General features: G+C 42.5%; 1 protein-coding gene across 5 annotated transcripts in view; it reads left to right on the forward strand.

Annotated features, from left to right (window-relative positions):
* Nucleotides 1-1129: 1129 nt before the first annotated feature.
* The window catches only part of LOC145343177 (EGF-like repeat and discoidin I-like domain-containing protein 3), a 239480-nt gene continuing 219210 nt past the window's right edge, over nt 1130-21399 (forward strand). For all 5 annotated transcript variants that reach the window (XM_080189170.1, XM_080189171.1, XM_080189172.1 and 2 more), the window contains exon 1: nt 1130-1552. In XM_080189170.1, the coding sequence (XP_080045296.1) occupies nt 1483-1552 (70 nt within the window). In that variant the 5' untranslated portion in view covers nt 1130-1482. The remainder of the gene's footprint in view (nt 1553-21399) is intronic.

The following is a 21399-nucleotide window of genomic DNA, read 5'->3' on the forward strand; positions in this document are numbered from 1 at the left end:
TTTTTGGACTGTGGGAGCAAACTGGTGCACCCAGAGGAAACCCACACAGACATGGGAGAATGTGCAAACTCCACACAGACAGAGGCTGGAATTGAGCCCGGGTCCCTGGCATTATGACACTGCGCCCTGTGGCCCTGACATCCTTCCTAAATAGGAAACCAAAGGCTGCCATAAGATACTAATTGTGATCTAGTCAATTATTTTTTACAGGTAGAATCCTCTCCTTGCTTTTGTATTTAATGCTCCGAATTCTAAAACCCAGCATCGAGATACCCTTTTCCAACCTCATTCTTCCATTCCTAACAATCACGAGGCCGAATTCCATCCACACAGTGACTGCACGTGTGAAAATATCTCGGGTACTTGGTACGGTTTCCTTTGTGTGGTCTTCCCTCGGGGAATTTTCTGTAGAATTTCCTCACCAGTTACTTTTGCGAAATGTGAATCGCGATATTGTGGCAGTGTTTTGAACAGACGGTGCACAGGATGGATGGGCAAGATGGACAATTGACTGCAATTTTTTGTTGTTGTTTCCGACTTTGTAATAGGCAATGTGGAATAATCTCGCTGCCGGTGGCAAAGTAAAATCAAACTGGCGGACAGTGCATGAGTGAGTTTTCAGTTCCATTAGGGCGCGAGTAACTCACTCCTTCATGCACAAGTGAAAATATCATTAAAACAGGAACTCCATCGAGCACTTTTATTTACCCCAGATTTGTTTAGATTTGCAAAGCTTGGTATTTACATTTTGAGACTGCAATATGAAATTGAAACATACACACACATAATTTAATATGAGTGAAATACAAAATAAATGCATCCACTTCGCGCAAAGCAGGTTTACAAATAGACAAACAACTGTGGCGTCAGTAAATAAACCACACAAAAAAAACAAGGCTGAAATCAATTTACTGGCTATTAAATGAAATTAAAGGGGTAGGAATTGGCGAATGGAAAAGCTGGGGGGGGTGAAATTTGCAAAGTGGAGTGGGGTGCATGTCAGAGAGGCTGAGATGAAACAGGGTGTTGAGGAGAGTGGGCTGGGAGGAATTGATTTACTGAGGGTGGGGCTGGGGGGTGGGGGGGAGGAGGGGAGTGTAGAGGAGTGAAGTGCGAAGGAGGTGAGTAGTTTGCGGGGTGTTGTTGGGCAGGAAGAACACGTGGAGCAGCGGCGCTGTCTCTCTCTGTCTATCTGTTGGCAGTGTGGCGGCAGGATCCGTATCAGGCAGTGCTATCTCGGGCTGTTCCTCATTGCACTCTCGGCTGCCTGCTTGCACTGACACACAGCATCATTCGGCGTCACTGAAAAGTGCCCAGTGTTTCAGCACATTCCCCGCAGTCAGGCGCTGACTGGAAGACATCTCTCTCTCCCTCTCCTGCCTGCCTCTGAGCAAATTGACCCAAAGCCCAGGCAACATCAGAGTGAACCGATTCTGGAGACTGGCTTGCCACAGCCTGGATCCGAAGCTGGATTGAGTCAACATGAGAGCACATCACTTCTCTGCCACTTTCATCCTGACTATCAGCCTGGGTATCCTCCACCTCGCCCAAGGTAAGTTTCATTCACACAGCACCTGAATTAAACACTTGAACGTCCTTCTGCCTCTTGCCTGTGATTATTCAGTTATCAGTTCAGCCACCGTCCCCCCATCCCGGCAAACAGGACAATCAATGCAACTGTTCAAAAAATTTTTAAATGGCAGCATATTTTGTGTCTTCAGTCCAACATCTGTTCGTGACAAAAATAATTTCAAGGTGCTTTCTATAAATATATATATAATGACCCTTTAGCAATGATGACTGATCAGGGAGAGGGTTAAGAGGGAGGAGGTGTGTGTCTGTTCTGTGTATCATTTCATCTTAAAATCTGGCAATACATTTCCCTTTCGGATGTCATTTATCACTGATTTCAGTTTGTGTGATATTACTGGAAAGTTTTAACCCTCTCATTCCTGTTAATGAAAAATTCCCAGATCAAAAGATGATATATTTTAGGGGTAAAAGAAACCTCAGTTCACCATCTCCCGTCCGATGGAAGTGAGAGTGAGAGAGAAAGGAGAAAGTGGTGTCAACAAAGAGCTTGTTTTATTGTGTGATTTCTGCTTGGGTTCGCTGTTTTGCTCTTGTGAATGGATGTTTTACAGTAACTGGAGGTGGGATGAGAGTGAGGGGCAAAGATTGCTGCTTGTTGGGGCGAAGGTGTTGGCGTGGGGCACATTAGGTAGACTGAAATAACGGGCTGAGAGCAGGGGAAGGAGCGAAGTGCGAAACAGATCGGGACGTTTGCACTGGCGAATTGAGCAGACAATCCTGTGTATGTATGTGTGTGTGTTGTGACAATTTGTGCGTTTCTTCACTGTTACTGAGCAGAGACGGTCGTTTTCTTTTGTAATCTCAGTAAGATTTAAAAAAAACATCAATTCTGTATTAAATGATCGGCAAAACTTTAATGAAATGTCATTTCAAACCGGTCCCACATCAGCCTTTTGTTCAGCCGTGCTTTCTTCTTTCGCTCTGCAACTCGGCGTGTGGATATTTGAGTCCGCTTTCCTTAAGCTTGGTCCTGTATCAAAAAAAAACTCATCCCCTCTCGCCCAGCTTTTAAAAATAAACGGTCTGAAACCTCTGATAGTTGGTTAAATGCACCCAATGGATGTTGTGGATGGTTCTTTCTCTCTTATCTGGGGAGGACAAAGCTGAGAGACTGCGTCAGTGGGAGCAATGAGACTGTCTGTCTACCCGGCTCACTTCTCTGCACCGCCCCGTTCGTCACAAAGAGCCCGGGACCCACCAACCCCCTCCTAAGCAGACAGATACCCATCAACAAGGGCATCAGGACTGGGAGACCAGCAAGAGGGCGCAGTAATAATGGATAACGTGTAATATTGAGCAGGATCGTAACAACTCCCATTTCTAACATGTTGCCATTCCCCTAAATGCCCTTTAACAAAAAAGAGGACGAAAGATAAAACACCTCAGAAGCGCCGGAGAGAGGATCAGCTTTCAGCATCGATTGTGGCTTATTTTGTCCTGTTCAAGTTACCTTGCTGATAGCAGGAAGGCAACACAAAGCCGGCTTTATCAGCTCTGAACACTGAGGATGTTCCATACCGGGCTTGTCCACTATTTAATCACTGAAACAGAAATGAAAGACAGGAACAATTTCATTGAATATATACTGGACGAACCCTTCCATTTTGCTGCGAAAACATTTTATTGACCTTATTCAGCCCCTTTTTCAAAAAAAAACATTATTTACTTTTGTCATTCTTGAAGTGAGATTGGGCCGTGCTGATATCCTGATTATTCACGTAGATTGTCAAATCTTCAGAATTAAAACTGAACCCACGGCTCTGTCATGAAGCTGAATATTTTATTACCTTGTAAATTATTAATCACAATGCTGCTTTCAAACCCATGCTGCTGTCGTACGCATATGTTTCTACACAGCATGCGTGCATGCATGTTTTCAGAACTTATTTTTAGGTAGGTTTGGACTGAATTCAACTCTTTCTTTACCCCCATCACCTAAAAAAAGCTGTTCAAGCACTTCATGCAGTGGGGAAAAAGATGTAAGATGCAGCTTAAAATTGAAGGACGAGGTGTGACTGTTTATTGTGCAAGTTAAGATGATTTAAAACAAAGCAAGATGTATTATTTTAAATTAGCCTTTTTATCTATGCTGCCTGTTGATGGAGTCGCTTTTTAAAAAGCTGTTTTCGAATCTAGGATCTTCAAATACTTATTAAAATATCAAAGCGTTTGACAGTTAATGTGAGGGTGTATCCAATGTACAGAGCAGGTGGCTCACATCAAATCTGTTTTATTCTGCTGACTATTACTGTGAAAGACATTTTATCTGTCAGACTTTTTCTTCTTGATTCTGTTTGTTTTCTGTAGTTGTCATTTTTAATTCCTCTCTGTTCTAATCCCTTTCTGATTCCCGTCTCTGACTGTGGCAAACTTCTTTGAAAGAGAGCAACCTTCTGAAGCAAATACTCTTTGTAAAAATAACGTAAAGTACATGAAGAAGGCTGTTTGATAGGTTCCTGTAACCAGCATTACACTACCCGTGCCGGCAAGACAATTAGCAAAATTTAATTAGAAGGCATTCTTTCTTTACTTTTTGGGCATTTATCAGGGTATGGACAATTTGCCAACATTTTTGGGAATTCATTTTTTGCAATATGCTCCATAATTTTTAGATCTGTGAACTCATATGTATGTTGCCAAATATGAGAAAATAGACAGTTTTTTTTAAAAAAATGACCATTCCACAATGGAAGCCCTATTTCATAATAACTTGATTATTGTTTGTACAGTTAACAGTTATCATTGCAAACATAAAATTTTAGTTGGGAGATTATAAATTGTTAGCTATGAATTTTCCTTGGCTTTTCAGTTTGTCCAATGATACTGCTTGTTGGTTGTAAAATACAACCTTATTCTTGTATTCCCCTATGTGAGCTGACTCCTGGATCCCTGGGGAGGGATACAGATGAAGCTCAAAAGGGAAAGTTCCCACAATCTCATTGAAAGCACCTCTTAATCACCAGTCACTGAGCATCCGACTACTGATGATTTGACAAAACTGTGGAAGGGAAGATGCAGGACGTATGAAATGCTTATAATGGGGAGAGATTTTAAAAATCAAACTTACTGCCTGCCAGCCATCTCCTGTCAGGAACCAATCTGCAGAAGGCACATCGGACTCACCTTATCAGAGAAGTGGAATGTACTCTGTGCTGCTGCTTCCTTAGATTGTTTAAAATGATGGCAAATAAGGAGAAATGCATTTGTCATCTGAAGGGAGCGGTCAGGAGGTGATGATCAGCAAAAGGCACCTTCAACATCTGACCTGAAACTATGAGAGTTCATGAAACCGGGAGCCTGATTTGATTGTATGATTATTGTTTCTTGACCATCTAATGTGTCTTTCTGGCTGATGGGACAAGGTGTACAGAAGTATGGTGAAGGCTGAGCCCGGGATGTTGACTGATAGACATAATTTTGTGAGTAAAACTGTTGTTTGACTCTAATTTGTTCCCACCTTGGCCACCAGTACATAGTGAGAAGCAATCGGTGAGCTCAGGGGGCCGAATTTGACAAAGTTGATATGATACTTGAATCATTGCCAATATGTCTATTTATTGCATGAATGGAGTCATGTAGAAGCCAAATGGGTAGGTGTGGCAGGATTATCTTGCTGAAGAACATTAGTCATTAGTGAACCAGATGGGTTATTTGCAATAATTCAACAGCTGTCGCGTCTGGTGCTAGCCCACAAATTACTGGATTTACTTAGTTCTGTTTTTACAGCTGGCTATGTTGTGACTTGAACTTGTGAGTTCTGCATAACCTGTCCAGTATAATAACCATTAGGCTGCCACCAAATTTAAAGTAACTGGAGCATAAACATTTACAATTCAGTATTTGAATACACATACATCTCTTTCAAAGATCATTATAAAACTTTGAGATTCCTTTAGTTGGCATGTGTGTATTGCTGCACAAATGTCCCCATTAGTTTTGGTGTCAGTACTGGTGTACCTTGGCTGACATTTGGCGGTTCAGAGGTGATATTAAACCACAAACAATCTGAGCAAACTATGATCATAAGTAACTCAAGCAGCATCCATGTTGTCACTCAGCCATAACTGTTGATGTAGTTTAGTTGCCTATATATCAGAAGGCTGTAGATTCAAATCTTATTGCTGGGCCTGATTACATGAACTAGCTGATACAGGACATTACTAACGGAGTGCCATCAATGACCAGAACTACCTATGCTGATGGATGTAAAAGCTCCTGTGGAACTATCTGAAGAAGAGCAGGATGTTCCTCACTCTCTTTACTAACATTCCTCCCTCAATCAACACCGCCGTGATACATTATCTGATTATTAATTCATTTACTTTTTGTGTGCAAACTGTCTGGAATTTTTGTGTAAATAACATTAACTACACTTTAAAAGTAATCCTTTATTTTTAAAGCACTTCGTACATCTCTAAGGATGCGATAATCTACTGAATAAATGCATCTTTCTTTTTGTGTACTTGCTTTGTGCAATGATAGCTAATTTTCAATTTGAATTTGGCTTAGCTTCTGAAATGTTTGTAAGTAGTTGAGCTTGCATCAGAACAAGTGTATTTCTTCATTTACTGGCATGTTGTTCCAAACTTGTCGCCCTCTAAACTTTCATTTCACACATTAAATTATCCTAAAGGATTTCTGGAAGATTGCCATAGTTGACATCATTTTCAGTCTTCGTTCTAAATGCCATCATTCCCTGGTCTGCTAAATGACCAGCTTGCAGTTCATGATTTGAAAGCACTGGGTAGATCACAATATGAAACAAATCATTTCCAATAGCTTCTCAACATTACAAAAGGGCATGCATAAATACACAGAACTTGACCTTTTCCATTTCAGTCATTGAAACCATTTGGAGTACCATCGCATAAAACTGAATTCAAGAATCTCTACATCCTCATGACAATTCTCTATTTGAGTGCTGTACTGGGAGGCTGAATCTACAGTTTTTTTGAAAGCATGCTTTTAATATTTCAAAGTGATACACTTTGTACTTCTAAATGCATCATAAATAATAATTTCCAGAATCATTCAAAGCAATACAAATCCTATTACCATTCCGATGCTGCCCTGGCTGGCTTCCTATCATCCGATCTACACAAGCTTGAGCTTGTCTAAAACTTTTATGCTTATATCCTAACTTGCACCAGGTCCTATTTACCACCACTGCCCTGATCGATATTGTTTGTTGCCTGACAGTGTCAAGATATTGAAATTCTCGTCCTTGTTTCCAAATCCTTTCATGGATTCACTTTTCCTTATCTTCAGTCCTATAACCCATGGAGAAATTTGCACTCCTCTAACTATAGCTTCTGGCATCCCTGTTCTTATTTACTCCACCAGTGATGGTTTGGCACTCAGTTGCAAATGCCCATGGATTGAGAATTCCTTTCTGAAACCTCTATGTCTTGGAACCCTTCCTCCTTAAAGACGGTCCTCAAAGTTTATTCCTTTGACTCAGCTTTTGTTCATGTGTCTGAATATCTCTTTGTATGATTCAGTATCAAAATGCCCATGTTAACAGGAACATACCTGTGAAGCACTGTGGGATATCTTTCCAGATAACTATGTTTTATAAATGCTTATTGTTGAAAGATGATATTTCTGTGTAAAAATTACATTTTAAAATTGAATTTGATCATTTGGAGTATATTGGCATGCTAATAAAGGCTCCTAAAATTCTTAGGCCAAAATGTTACCACCGTTTACACCAGCAGGATTTTCACATGCAGCTGCCTCACAGCTCCAGAGACCCGTTTTCAATTCTGGCCGGTAAGATCGCACCCTTTGAATTTGTACCGCTGAGAGTGTTTAAAAGGAATAATTTACCTGCATCCCACCACAGCAGGTGGTGAAATTTGAATTCAATAAAAAGAAAATCTGGAATTAAGAATCAACTGATGATCATTACATCATTGTCGATTGTCGGAAAAACCCATCTGGTTCACTAATATTCTTTAGGGAAGGAAATCTGCTGTCCTTACCTGGTCTGGCCTACCTGTGACTCCAGAGCCACAGCAATGTGGTTAACTTTCAACTGCTCTCTGAAATGACTTTGCAAACCACTCGGTTCAAGGGCAACTAAGGATGGGGCAATAAATGCTGGCCAGCCAGCGACACCCATTCCCATGAATTAATAAACAAAAATTAAAGGGAAAGGAGACAGCATATGAAGGAGGAGAGAATAGGTGGTTACGATGGTAGATGTGAAGAGATGGGAGGAGGAACATGAATACTCATGGATTAGATGGGCCAAAAGCCTGTTTCTATACTAAACCCTAATATAAAAATCTGTTGCTACATAATAACTTGTAAAATAAAAGTTGAACAGAACTAAGGTCATATTCTATGTGGCTAATGGAAAACAAAAAAAAAAATCATGGTTAGAAACTGCCATGACAGAAACTGTTGGCCATTGCAAATTTTGCAGACGAAATATATCCCCATTGATACACAAAGATACATATTTAATCATTACCTTGTGTTCTGAGAAAGTGAGAGAACCTCTACCGAGGAAAAAAATGTTAATTGTTCCACTTATATAATCTCATGTTTTGAGTTCACTAGGATAGAGCAAAATATAAATATACTTAAAATGTAAACGGAGAATACTGGAAGTACTCAATAAGTCAGGCAGCAACTTTGGCAAGCGAAGGGGAACAAATCCTTCAGGCCAGTATCCTTTCACCAGAACTGGAAAATGTCACAGATGTAACGGGTTGTAAGCAGATTCAGAGGCAGGGAAAGAGACAGGGGAGGTCGAAGGAAAGAACAGAAAGTAGTCTGTGATAAGGTGGAAGGCAGGAGTGATTAATAACAGAGATGATTGTGCAAAGCAGAAAAGGTGAAAAAGTAGGCCAAGTGAGACTGTAAGTGACACCAGCAGAATCATTACTAGCAGCTGCTGCCTTGGTGGATCCATTGCTTCAGTCATTCCTGTCTGCTGGAACTGATTTCTTCTCTCTGTTCTATTTTTTACTCCCCTGCCCAGTCTCTTCCAACCTACATCTGTGATTTTTCTGATGCCCTCCGGCACTTTAATAGTTTCCAACCTCCTGGCTCTATCCATCTGGTCTTCACCATGGATAACTAAATCCTCTATATTCTGCCAACCCCACCACGAGAATCTGCGGCTCCCCTCGATTCTTTCTAAGACGGACGTGCAACCAGTTCTCATTCATTCTCACTCTCATCAACTTGTTTTTACATCAAACAATTTATTTTTAACTCCTGTCATCTCCTTTAAAAACACAAAATACTGTTAATAGGAACTCTTATAGATCCTAACAGCATGGCGGCACAGTGGTTAGCACAGCTGCCTCACAGTACCAGGGACCCAGGTCTTGGATGACATTTCAGCCTTGGATGTCTGTCTGTGTGGAGTTTGCACGTTCTCTCTGTGTCAGCATGGGTTTCCTATGGGTGCTCTAGCTTCCTCCCACAGTCTAAATATGTGCATGTCAAGTGGATTGGCCATGGTAAATGCGCAGGTTTATGGGGATAGGGCAGGGGACTGGGCCTGGTAAAATACTCTCTCAGAGAATCAGTGTGGACTCGATAGACCAAATGGCTTCCTGCCGCACTGTAGGAATTCTATGGTTCTAGCTATGCCTGCCATCCATAAACTGCATCAAATATTCTTTGTTCCACTCCCTTATCTCTTTTTCTGCCACATTGATCATTATTTTTCATAGAATCTCTACAGCGCAGAAAGAGGCCATTCGGCCCATCGAGTCAGCACCATCCACAATCCCAGCCACAGCCTATTCCTGAAATGTCACATACCCTGCTAATGCCCTGACACTAGGGTCAATTTATGGTGGCCAACCCACCTAACCTGCACATTTTTGGAGTGTGGGAAGAAACCAGAGCACCTGGAGAAAACCCATGCAGACACAGGGAGAACATGCAAACTCCAAGCAGACAGTGAACCGCAGCCAGAATTGAACTCGGGTCCCTGGTGCTGTGAGGCAGTAGTGCTAATCACTGGGCCACCATGCCGCCTTGGTGTGACTTCCTGCTCTCACTCTGAACTGAACAATTTTATCAACTTTACTTCAATTTTATCAACTTTACTTCAATTTTTCACCTGTCCCTTGCCTTCACTGGTCCATTCCTGTCACTCCCTTTCCATTCCTTGACTTCTCTAATTCCATTTCTCAGAACAGGCTGTCAACCGATACTCACTATAAGCCTCCCATAGCTCTCTTGATTACACTCCTTCCTATGCTCTTTCATATAAACACTCTATTCCATTCTTACCATTTTCACTTCTGATGAAAAGTCATCGACCTGACACATTAACTCTGTTTCTCTCCCCATGGGTACTGCTTGTGCTGTGGGATAGTTCCAGAATTTTCTGTTCATATTTCAAGTTTCCAGCATTCACTGTGCTTTTACTTTGTATGAATCTACTTCAGACTGCTAATCTTAGATAATTGGAACTTTTTTGCCTCCGTTAGTAATGGTATTTTTGGTTTTGTTTTTTTCAAGAGCTGCCAATCAAAATGGCGGGGTGTCTTCAAAATTATTGCAGATGACTTCATGCAACTCAAATTAATGGGAATAACAGATAAAAAGGCCAAACGTAACTATAAATGATGCTCATTCACATTCAAGCAACCAAAAATGATGAACGTGTGGTTAACTCTGTACTATGAAAAATGGTCACACAAAATGTTCAAGAAATCCGCATTAAAGGCAAAGATTCACTAGTACTTCAGGACTTCCTATCGGTAAATCGGAATGGGTGTTCTTATTCTGTTCAGTGAACCACATCCACCAAGTGGTAATGTTCACAGAACCACACAGTCACCTACTTAAAGGGTCTTGTGAAAAGGGCCACATAATGTACCATTAATTAAAGAGTAGCAATGCAAAGTAAGATTAACAAGAACAAGTATAGATACGAACTCATAAATCTTGGAATTTACAGCTTTAGCAGCAACAGGAACCACACGCAGCAATGTTTTTGTAACAAAGGTAGAATTCGGGAAATTCTAAGTGTAATAAAATTACATCGCCATGCCCTGGTGGTGAAGGGAGGGTACAACAAGAAGGAAATTGTGCAGCTAAAATCAATAATGTTAATGTGTACTGTCATTATGTTTCTAGCTGAAGCTGGCACACAGCTGGAGGACAATGAGTGACACAGTTATGGACCTACTAGAGAGGCATTCAAATATCTATAGTGTATTTGGTTGTCGTAATGTTAACTATGGAGTTTGGATATAATGATTTGCAAAATGTATGTGTCCGCATACTCTGCGCGTCAGTACGTAATATTTGTGCAATGGCAGTACAATACCCAAATGCAAATGTGTTTATATGCTCAATGTCCCCTCTGTTCTCTGAAGAAACAAGTGATCCACAGTGTCTAATAGGACAGAATATGATTCCCTTGTAGCAGATTGTGATATGGAAGAGGAAGCATTGAATGCAGCACAAGGCACTAGTGAAGAAGCAGGAAAGGGAGTGATTGATGAGGAAAGCAAGTAGACCAAGAACAGAGGTCCAATGTGCTATTTTTCCATGTTAGTTATGAGTTCTGGTTTCGAGCAAAAGATATTGTAATGCATGAACCATGTTGAGCAGTTACATGGCCCAATATCCATGGCAGTATAAGGACTGCAGTATCTGTTGTCTGCACTGCTGTATGTCATTGATCAGGGAAGAGGACCATTGTCAATTGTGGTCATGGCCATTGACACAACAGTAGATTTAAGGCATGAAAAGTCACGTTGCAACTTGTGGAATGCTAAAAACCCAAAATGCAGTCAAGACAGACTTCAGAACAGTGGGGGTTATTAGATAACCAAGATCTTCTAAAGGCTTTATTTTGTGAGGAAGTAGCTTCCAGCAGTGGCATACACACTGATGTATTTAGGAGCAGCTGAGTGATATCAACAGCAATTCAAAATCTTGGTTTTTGCTTCAAAAAACACTTCGGAATGCATTGCAATTCAAGCAGATGATACTTCTGACACTGATGAAGTACATCATGGGTGGTTGTTGATGTGGGCAGTCACAGTAAATCAATCCGTCAACTCAGAAACAATTTGGTTCTCTTATTTCCTGAACTGGGAAGGAGCTGGAAGAATGATAAACACATTACCCATTTAGAAGTATGCAGACATTACAGTAACAAGGCACATTGAGAACATATCTATGTGCCCTTAACTATTATTTAAATTTATTAAATTTATTACTTAAATATAGAACATTATTTATCTTTCACTATATCATCACTTTAGAGATGATATAAAGATGAGCATAGAAAAATCCAGTAAGTGGAGTCTATTCTGTTGAGTCATTTTGCAAATGAGCATGACTGTCTATCCACCAGCCCCATCACCAGTCAGGTCACTTCCTGGAAAATGCTAAAAAGGTCAAAAAACCAGAGATAAATTTAGGAAAAACAATTTTAGGAAATTTCTCTCTAACCCTTAAAGGCAATCAAAAAACAAATTCTAAGAGGTCATGATGTATTTAACCCAACATCTAACTTACATTCTTATATACAGCTCTCTCTTTTTTTCCAAGACCTTGTCCAGATCCAATTTTCAATGATTTGAACGTTAACCTTCATAGCATGGTTATGTTTTGAACTGTCTTTTTAAATTCAAGGTAAAATTGTTTAATGAAAAGGGACATTTGACCTCCTCCTGCTAGATTTGCCAGTGATAAGCTGGTGTGATCCGTTTATCTTGGTGTGGGGCCCCAGGTCAAATCCTATTGAAATCTATGCGCCAGGCTTAACTCCTGAAACAAAGGATGGAGCAGCTGACTTTGCCATAGGTAGACTTACAGATTTTCAGGCAATTTGATGAAAAAAGACACATGGTTAGAAAAGGAGAGAGAGAGAGAGAAAAGAAGGCAGCAGCCATTGCAAACAACAGGAAAACTGCTGCTTCCTGTCAGAAGCTTGTCCCCTGGTTGAAGAGAAAGAACCTGCAGAGATTTAAAGGCACTGATGGGGGCAGGCGAGGTAATCGCCAGAGTAAACCATGCTGGAAGTTGGTACAGAATTCTCAGAACACTAAAAGAAAGGACCTTTGATGGCAACTGGATATTATGGAGGTAATTTTCCAACAGTGTTACATCTGGTACAGCTCGTGCCAGGACTGCGTGGATCAGAGAATCATGGAGAGGAGTCAAATGCATTCAGCGCCAGCGAGAACCCTCTTTGAGATTCTCCCAGCCCCCACACCCTGACATAACCTGATGGATGGGAATGATATTATCAGATTTAAATGTTCATTTAGATGTGTTTTGTCTGTTTCAAGCCAGATTCTCCAAGATCCTGGAATTCTCTGACCCTCGGGCGCAACGGATTCCTGGAGTAAATCATTACTGATCTCCATAAATGAAGATTGGGTGTGATGGCCTTGCCAGAGGTGGGAATGAGAGGGTAGCTTGTAGACCATTGAAGCCCCGAGGTGTTTGGGTCATGGCTGGCATGTGCTCTGGCAGTGCCAACCTGGTGCTGCCCCTGGCACCCTGGTATGGCATCCCCGCACCTTGGCAGTACCAATTGGCACTGCCAGGTGGGGCACAGCCAGGGTGCTGGGTGCAGTGCCTGGGGCAGACCGGAGAGGAGGGAGGCCTGATGGGAAAGGACATGAGGGGCCATATGAAGGGGGTGGGGCATGAAGGGGGACCCATTGGGGGAGCCCCAGTGCTGGCGATGTGTGTTCGGGGTGTGGGGGGGGGGGAGATGAGGTCAGTGGGAAAGGGTGGGAAATGTGCCTTCAATGAAGGGCATGGCTGTAAAGGCTACAATTCTGTGTACAGCAAGTTGTAGTGCATAAATATGGGATGGGGTTATTGGTCCTTTTAGATCATGGATAAGGGGTATTTTTTCTGTAGTTTAGAGTAGTAGCTGTCTACAATGTAATGCTTAGTTAATGTTGATTTTCAATTATATGTTCCAGTAGAAGTTTTAAACTTGAAATCTTCTTGTGAAGTTCTTTTGAGTTGGCCACTGGGAATTCATTTTTTTTAAGTTATTGGTCTCCGTAGGATTCTAACAATGGGCAGGATTCTCCAGTCCTTTGCATTAGTGGGAGCTTCCAGCCCTGCTGACGTCAACCTCCAAAGGCAGCACAGGTGAGGAATGGAAATCATCATCAATTTCGGCGGGACCGGAAGATCCCACTGGTGGCTGATAGTGAGCTCCTCTGCTGTGGGAAAACCCACTGCAGAGGGGCTGGAAAATTCCACCCATTGTTTCTAACTAATGTATACTCCAAGAATTGCAAATTCATTCTAAAGGTATGTGATCTTGTGTGATCTGATGCTTACCTAACACAGAGGCATGTTTGTTTGCTAGCCTTAGCATTTTCAATTCAGGCTATTTGTACGTATGCACGCAGTGCAATCTCTTCATCATTTTAAACTCTTAAGTCAAACCCCCTAAAATATACACTTTCCTACAATGAGAAAAAACTACTACCTTAATGTATTTTAACAGGCACTGCTGCCTCATAGCGCCAGAGATCTGGGTTCGATTCCTGGCTGCGTGGAGTTTGCACATCCTCCCCTCACTTGCATGGGTTTGCATTGGGTGCCCTGGTTTCCTCCCACAGTCCAAAGATGCGTGAATTAGGTGAATTGGCCACACTAAATTGCCCCTTAGTGTCCAGGGGAACTAGCTAGAGTAAATGCATGGAGTGAAGGGGGTAGGGCCTGGTGGGATTGTGGTCAGTGCAAACTCGATGGGCCGAATGGCGTCTTTCTGGTGGCACAGTGGTTAGCACTGCTGTCTCATAGCACCAGGGACCCGAGTTCAATTCCATCCTTGGGTCACTGTCTGTGTGGAGTTTGCATGTTTCCCCCCATGTCTGTGTAGGGTTCCTCTGGGTGCTCCGGTTTCCTCCCATACTCCAAAGATGTGCGGGTTGGGTTGATTGTCCATGCTAAATTGACTCTTAGTGTCAGGGGATTAGCAGGGTAAATATGTAGAGTTACAGGAATAGGGCCTGGGTGGGATTGTGGTCAGTGCAGCCTCAAAGGGCTGAGTGGCCTTCTTTTGCACTGTAGGGATTCTATGAACCACAAATGTTTTTAAAACTGGTTATTATTCTGGTGGCCTTCCTCTGAATTTCTTCTTTATGTCCCAGTTTGTGAGGGAAGCAGAAGTGGGCACAGTGGCCTGGAATATCTGTTAGGATGCAAACATCTTTCACCACAATTCACCGAAACAACAAAATAGTGAGGAAAATAGTGACAAAATAGTGAGGAATTTTCAAGTTCAAGTTGCACCACGTGCATTGCGAGTTTCCACAAACTTTCACGCTCATTTAAGATACATTGGGAGCAATTTTCCCAGCCCACTGCACTGCTCAAATAGCGCAGTGGGCCAAGAAATTTAAGCAGGAGGGGAAAAAAAAGGGATTCACGACCGACACCCAGCCTGTCTCGATCTTCCCCATCCTTTTATTTCAGTTTGGACATAATCAGCCTCACGCTGGGGAACAGGGCCGGTAATCAGAGGCCGAGGCCAACGGTCAGAGGTTGGGGCCTGCCATCGGGAGGTCGGGGCTGGCAATCAGAGATCTGAGGCCGGAGCCGGGGCCTGTGATCAGATGTTGGGGCTGGCCATCGGCGGGGGTGGGGGTGGGGGCGGGGGGATCTGGCAATCGGGAGGCTGGTAACCAGGAGGCTGGCAATGCTGTGGTGGGGGCGGAGGGCTGGGGGGTAGGGATGGGAAGAAAGCTCTTGTCAACCAATCACCCAGTAAACTGGGAGATCAGCACATTCGTACTAGCCCCCTCTGCATTCAATGCCAGCCACTCAGGCGGGATTAGGCCTTGTCCCTGACCCACCGGCGTAAATTCCCTGACGGACTCTGCAGTGCACCAAGTGTCGGAAATTCATTCCACTAAGCTCATCCAAAAGAACTGGCAGGAAAAAGGCCTTTTTCCTATCCTACTAAGGTTTCTTTGGGAAAACTGTGCCCATTGTGCTCAAAGTCAGCCCTGCAGCCAAAACTGACCATGTCCCAGATTTAATCTGTCACAACTGGAAGTTTCTGTTCAATGTATCCGCAGGCTTTCAAGGAGGCTCTTAAAATTAAACTTTTGTAGGTGGAACATAGAGTACTAGTAGGCACCTTCGTAAAAGTATTTAAATGTAATGAAATATTGAATTTACTAAGGAACAGAATTCATGTTTACCAATGAACTTAGTAAATGGTTCTGTGTAGTCTTTTTGAAGACACTTCCAGCTTTTTTTAAGATCAAGGTAGCGCTTATTTTTTATGATAAACCTATTTTCAGTTGTATTAAAAAAAACGGTGCCAGGTTCTCACTCTTTAATATGCTGAAAGGTTAACTGAAGACAACAATGCTGGATTGCACTGGTCCATGGTGGATTTTATGTTTGGTGGTATTTGAGTGAGTTTGAGTGAAAACCTGAGCAAAGGAAAATACTGCCAAACACCATTCCAGTTTGTGTCTGGCTTGCCAACTGCACAAAGCAGAAGTTGTACTCCAGTATTCTAGGTAGATGCTAACCAAGGTCTTTTATGTACAAGGACGCTGCTGTGCTTTTTGTTTTGATTGTCTAAACAATGCATCCTATTTGCTGTTCCTGTGGACTTTTGGCATTGGTGGTAATTGCTGTATACGATAACACCTATGTCTCATTGCCATGCAACAGACTCTACTTCAGAGATCAATGCTGTCAGGTGAACAACTGCAGTTCTCAAAAAAAAATCACATTTTAAAAATTGTACTCCTGTCATAATACAATCAGGCAAAGTCAACATTGTTTTCTGAAAGGGAAATTGTGTTTAACAAAATTTATTAGACATATTTGATAATGTAACAAGCCGAGTGGATAAAGGAGAACTTGTGATGTATTTGGATTTCCAAAAAGCATTTGATAACATGCCAAATAAAAGGTTATTGCACGAGAAGTGAGCCCACGATATTGGGGATGACATATTAGCACAGGTAGAGGATTGGTTAACATACAGGAAACAGAATCAGGGTATTATTATTCATTCGTGGGACATGGGTGTCACTGGCTGGCCAGCATTTATTGCCCATCCCTAGTTGCCCTTGGAGGACAGTTGAAAGTCAACCACATTGCTGTGGCTCTGAAGCTACATGAAAGCTAGGCCAGGTAAGGACAGCAGATTTCTTTCTCTAAAGGATGTTAGTGAACCAGTTGTTTTTTTTTTGACAATCGATAATGGTTTCATGGTCATCAATAGATTCTAAATTTCAGATTTTTTCATTGAATTCAAATTCCACCATCTGCCGAGGCAAGATTTAAACCCAGGTCCCCAGGATATTAGCTGAGTTTCTGGATTAATTGTCTAGTGATGATTATCATTAGGCCATTGCCTCCCCTAACTGGATCATTTTCAGGTTGGTGAACTGTAACTGGTAGAATGCCACGAGGATCAATGCTGAAGCTTCACCGTGGGCCCAATTTTACCATTTTCATTCTAAGTGCTGAATCTGGGCGCAATTCAGATCCGACTTGGAAACCCGTTCTCAGGCATCCCCGTATGCACTTAGCCTGAAAAGATATCGTGAGTCTGAACACGGTGTGGGCACGGCTTATCGCGCCCAAAATGCTGCAGTTCCAATCAGACCCTTCTATTGTGCATGCATGGTGAGAAAAAAAATTTCAAAAACATGCCCCTATTACATTGCTCTCGGGCCACAAAAAGCAGATAAAGTGGCCTGGGAGCAAAAAGCAGCAGCGACGGCACCCCCCACAAACATTGCCTCACCCCCATAACATAACTGACTCCCTTATCCACCCATCCCCCCACTACCCAGACCGATCGTGATTCTCTGCCCCCCTCCCCCCGCACTGATCACCCGCGGAATGGCAACGGACCCACCTGCCCACCCGTCCCCCCCACCAAACATCCGTCTGGCCTCCTCCTCCTCCTCCTGCCACACCGAGTATGTCGGTTTCACGCTGAATCTGGACGCGCGAACGCGATGGTAAGGGGGGGAAGTGCTGGTGAAGTTGGGTGGGCAGCCCACTGATTCAATTTAAATGCATGCAAATTCGGATTGTGGCCATTTTCAGGCCTTGGTAAAGTGGGCATCTGCGCGAACGCAAGTGCAGATTGTGTTAATGGCTTCACACCCGACTTTACCAAGTTTTTGTGCACAAAAATGAGCATGATGCAATGGTAAAATCGGGCTGGCCTCCTGACTTGAATAAAGGAACTAAAGGAACTGACTGCATAGTAGTCAAATTTACTGATGAGATAAAGGTAGGTGGGATACAAAAGGGGGATACAAAAACATCTGCAAAGGGATATAAATAGCTTAAATAAGTGGGCAAAAATTTGGCAGATGGAGTATGATGGGGTAAATGTGAGGTTGTCCACTTTGGGAGGAAGAATTGTTGAGCAGAATATTATTTAAATGAAGAAAGATTGTAGCCTGCTGTAGTACTTAGGGACCTGGAGGTCCTTCTATTTTATTTATTAGTGTCACAAATAGGCTTACATTTACACTGCAATGAACTTACTGTGAAAATCCCCCTAGTCGCTGTACTCCAGTGCTTGTTCAGGTACACTGAGGGAGAATTGAGCATGGCCAATGCACCTGACTAGCACCTCTTTCAGACTGTGGAAGGAAACTGAAGTACCTGGAGAAAACCCACGCAGAATACAGGCAGAATGTGCAGACTTTGCACAAACAGTGACCCAGGCCTCTGGCGCTGTGAGACAGCAGTGCTAACCACTGTGCCACCATACCGCCCCGCTAAAATTTAGCATGCAGGTACGGAAAGTAATTAGAAAGGTAAATAGAATGTTGGCCTTTATTGAAAGAAAGATAGAGTATAAAAGTATAAAAATCTTGCTACAGTTGTACAGGGCATTGGTGAAACTATATTTGGAATACTCCATAGTTTCAGTGTCCTTTAAAGAGGGATGTACCAGACGAATGTAAAGATAAGCATACATCAAGAATAATGTGGTGATTGTTCAATGGACTGATTCCTGGGACAAGGAGGTGGTCTGAGGAGGAAAAGTTAAGAAGTTATAGGGCCATAGTCAATGGAGTTTAGAAGAATAAGAGGTGACCTCATAAAAAGATATAAGATTCTGAGGTGACTTGATAGGTTAGATCCTGAGAGAATGCTTCCCCTCAGGAGGGAAAATAGAACTGGGGGGAAGGTTTTGAAAAAGGTCTCCCATTTAAGGTGGGGATGCGGAGGAATTTCTTCAGAGGGCTGTTAATGTTTGGAATTCTCACCCAAAGTGGATAGTGGAGGCTGGGTCATTGAATATATTCGAGGCAGAGTTAGTCAGATTTCTGGGGTGGGATTCTCCAGCCACGCTCGCCCCAAAACTGGAGAATCCTGCCCGAGGTCAATGGACCTTTGTACGGTTCACCGCCCGCCATGAATCCTGTGGTGGGTGGGATGGGAGAACCCCTCCCCGCCCCCCACCCCACCCCCCCTCCCATCTCCAAGGGAGGGAAGAGTAATGGGTGACAGGCAGGATAGTGGAGTATAAACTACAATCAGATCAGCCATGATCTTACACAGTGGCAGAACAGGCTTGATGGACTGAATGGCCTACTCGTGTTCTGATTTCTTATGACCTTATTGTAAATGAAGGAATGTTGACCAATTGCAGATCACATCTCAAAACTAGGTATTGTGATCCATCTGAATCCCTCTCTGGCTCCTGTTTTCCATGATTTGCTGCTGCTCATTTGATTCTGTGATGCGGTTTTTATCCATGGAAGTATTTTGTGATGCATGGCGCACTGTTTTAGTTCTTTCATCTTTAATGGGCTTAATTGTACAGCCTACTGGTCACTCCATGCTGTAAAAGGTTGTCTCTGCATCCCATATGTCTTCTCCGTGGAGTCTCTTGTTCATTCACATTCACTGCTGGTGAGAACCGTTATTGTAGAATTGCTGACACGAGTAGACAGTACATTCATACCTGAGGATCCAGCACTTCACTTACTCTTCTGGTTCAAAGGGCTATGTAATACTTGCCTCAGAATGAAAGCTTTGTGTGGATTCCCGATTGTTTCATATTTACACATTTGCCAGTGACATCTACTTATTGTAATAGGTCCACAGATATCTTTATGCAAACAAGTGAAGATGCTGTGTCTTATTGAAAGTGGCAAAAATTCACCTACTTCTGGTGATGTTAAAGTGTATGCTTTCTTTAATAGGATTTCTGAACATCTTCTTGCACCAGTGAATGATGCATTTATCAGTTCTCGGGATAATTTCAATGAATGCCTAAAAATTGAGCAGAGTACTGAACTTCAATATTACTTTATTTTTCCTTCATAGGATATAGGCGTTGCTGGCTAAGCCAGAAATTGTTATTTATCTCTAATTGCCCTTGAGAAGCTGGTGGTGAGCTTGATAGTGTTAATATCCTTTCATGCCCCCAAGGACACGTTGGCATACTTCCATCACAACAACACTGAACTTGAGCCCTACAATGACTGTCTGTGATCTCCAAGTTGTTTTTACAGGGGCAGTCAAGATTTTCCTTAGGGTAGTCCGATGAGTCATGTGTCTACTATTTCAGAGTGCTTCTTGGCAAACTTCATCATCATCTGTGCACTGTGCAATAATTGGCAATACAACTGTATCCATTTTGTTCGGCTCCAAAATCTGCTGTCCTAATATGTGCTACTTCAAAATCTTCTTCCCTTGATTAACGTAGGTCAATTGCTATTTCTATTCTCTTCCCCAGCAGCTGCCTCCCCTCCCCCGCACCCCTACAATCTTTACAGAAGTCCTTACAAGAATTTTCTTATATGGTAAATTGCCTGTTATCACAGAACAAAATATAAAGAGAATTTGAAACTCAGTGGGGGCCCTACGTATCATTTATTGGAGAGAGACTATTGCATCCTCCGCATTTGGAGAATACAGATGAACAAGACAGTTATATGTTGCAAAAGTTGAACTTTTTTTTTATACTGGCTTCTCTCCTGCCTTCTCTGATGTGAGGGTTTAAATGATATTGTTCAATAATGGCTGCCTGCAGCTGAGCAAGGATTTGTCTTCTGCATTGCAATACATAACAGAAACCGGGCAACATGGAGGAAATAGAATTATCTTTTACATTTAATTTGAGAAATTATTAGTAGAATCCCTACAGTACAGAAGGAGGCCATTTGGCCCATCGAACCTGCACCGATAATACTCCCACCCAGGCCCTATCCCCGTGACCCCATGTATTTACCCTGCTAATCCCCCTGACACTAAGGGCCAATCAGCCTAACCTGCATATCTTTGGACTGTGGGAGGAAACCAAAGCACCTGGAGGAAACCCACGTATGAAGAACTGTGTGACATAGTCTTGGAATCCCTAAAGTTGGTTTTGAGGAAATGTGAGAAATTTGAAGAAGTGCATTTTCAGGTAGGTGGTGAGTCAACATGGTAGATAATTGAAAAAAAAAGCACCAAAGGCATGTTTAGGGATAATGTGAAGATTCAGCCTGAACAAAGAGGACTGCTGAAATCATGAATGAGGGTTACAAAGTTGGCTAAAAGGGAATGAAACAGAAGATGAGGATCAAATAATTTCTTCTTCACCATGATGGGGCCAAATGCTTTTAAGGTGGTTTCTAACCAATGTTGCCTGCAAGACCCCAGTGCTGTGGACTGTTACTGAAATTAATGAGGTTCCAGACCCAGATTGTGGCACAGATAACAATAAGATCGCCCTCCCTGAAAGGAAGCAGTTGCTAAGTGAGACTATTGCAGATTGCATTCATGAATGAAACAAACTGTGTCAGTGTGGCTGTGGCACAAACTTCAAAAACCAACCTTAGAAAC

The sequence above is a fragment of the Carcharhinus amblyrhynchos genome, chromosome 5, assembly GCF_965287045.1.
Source record: "Carcharhinus amblyrhynchos chromosome 5, sCarAmb.v2.hapA, whole genome shotgun sequence".
NCBI classification, from domain to species: domain Eukaryota; kingdom Metazoa; phylum Chordata; class Chondrichthyes; order Carcharhiniformes; family Carcharhinidae; genus Carcharhinus; species Carcharhinus amblyrhynchos.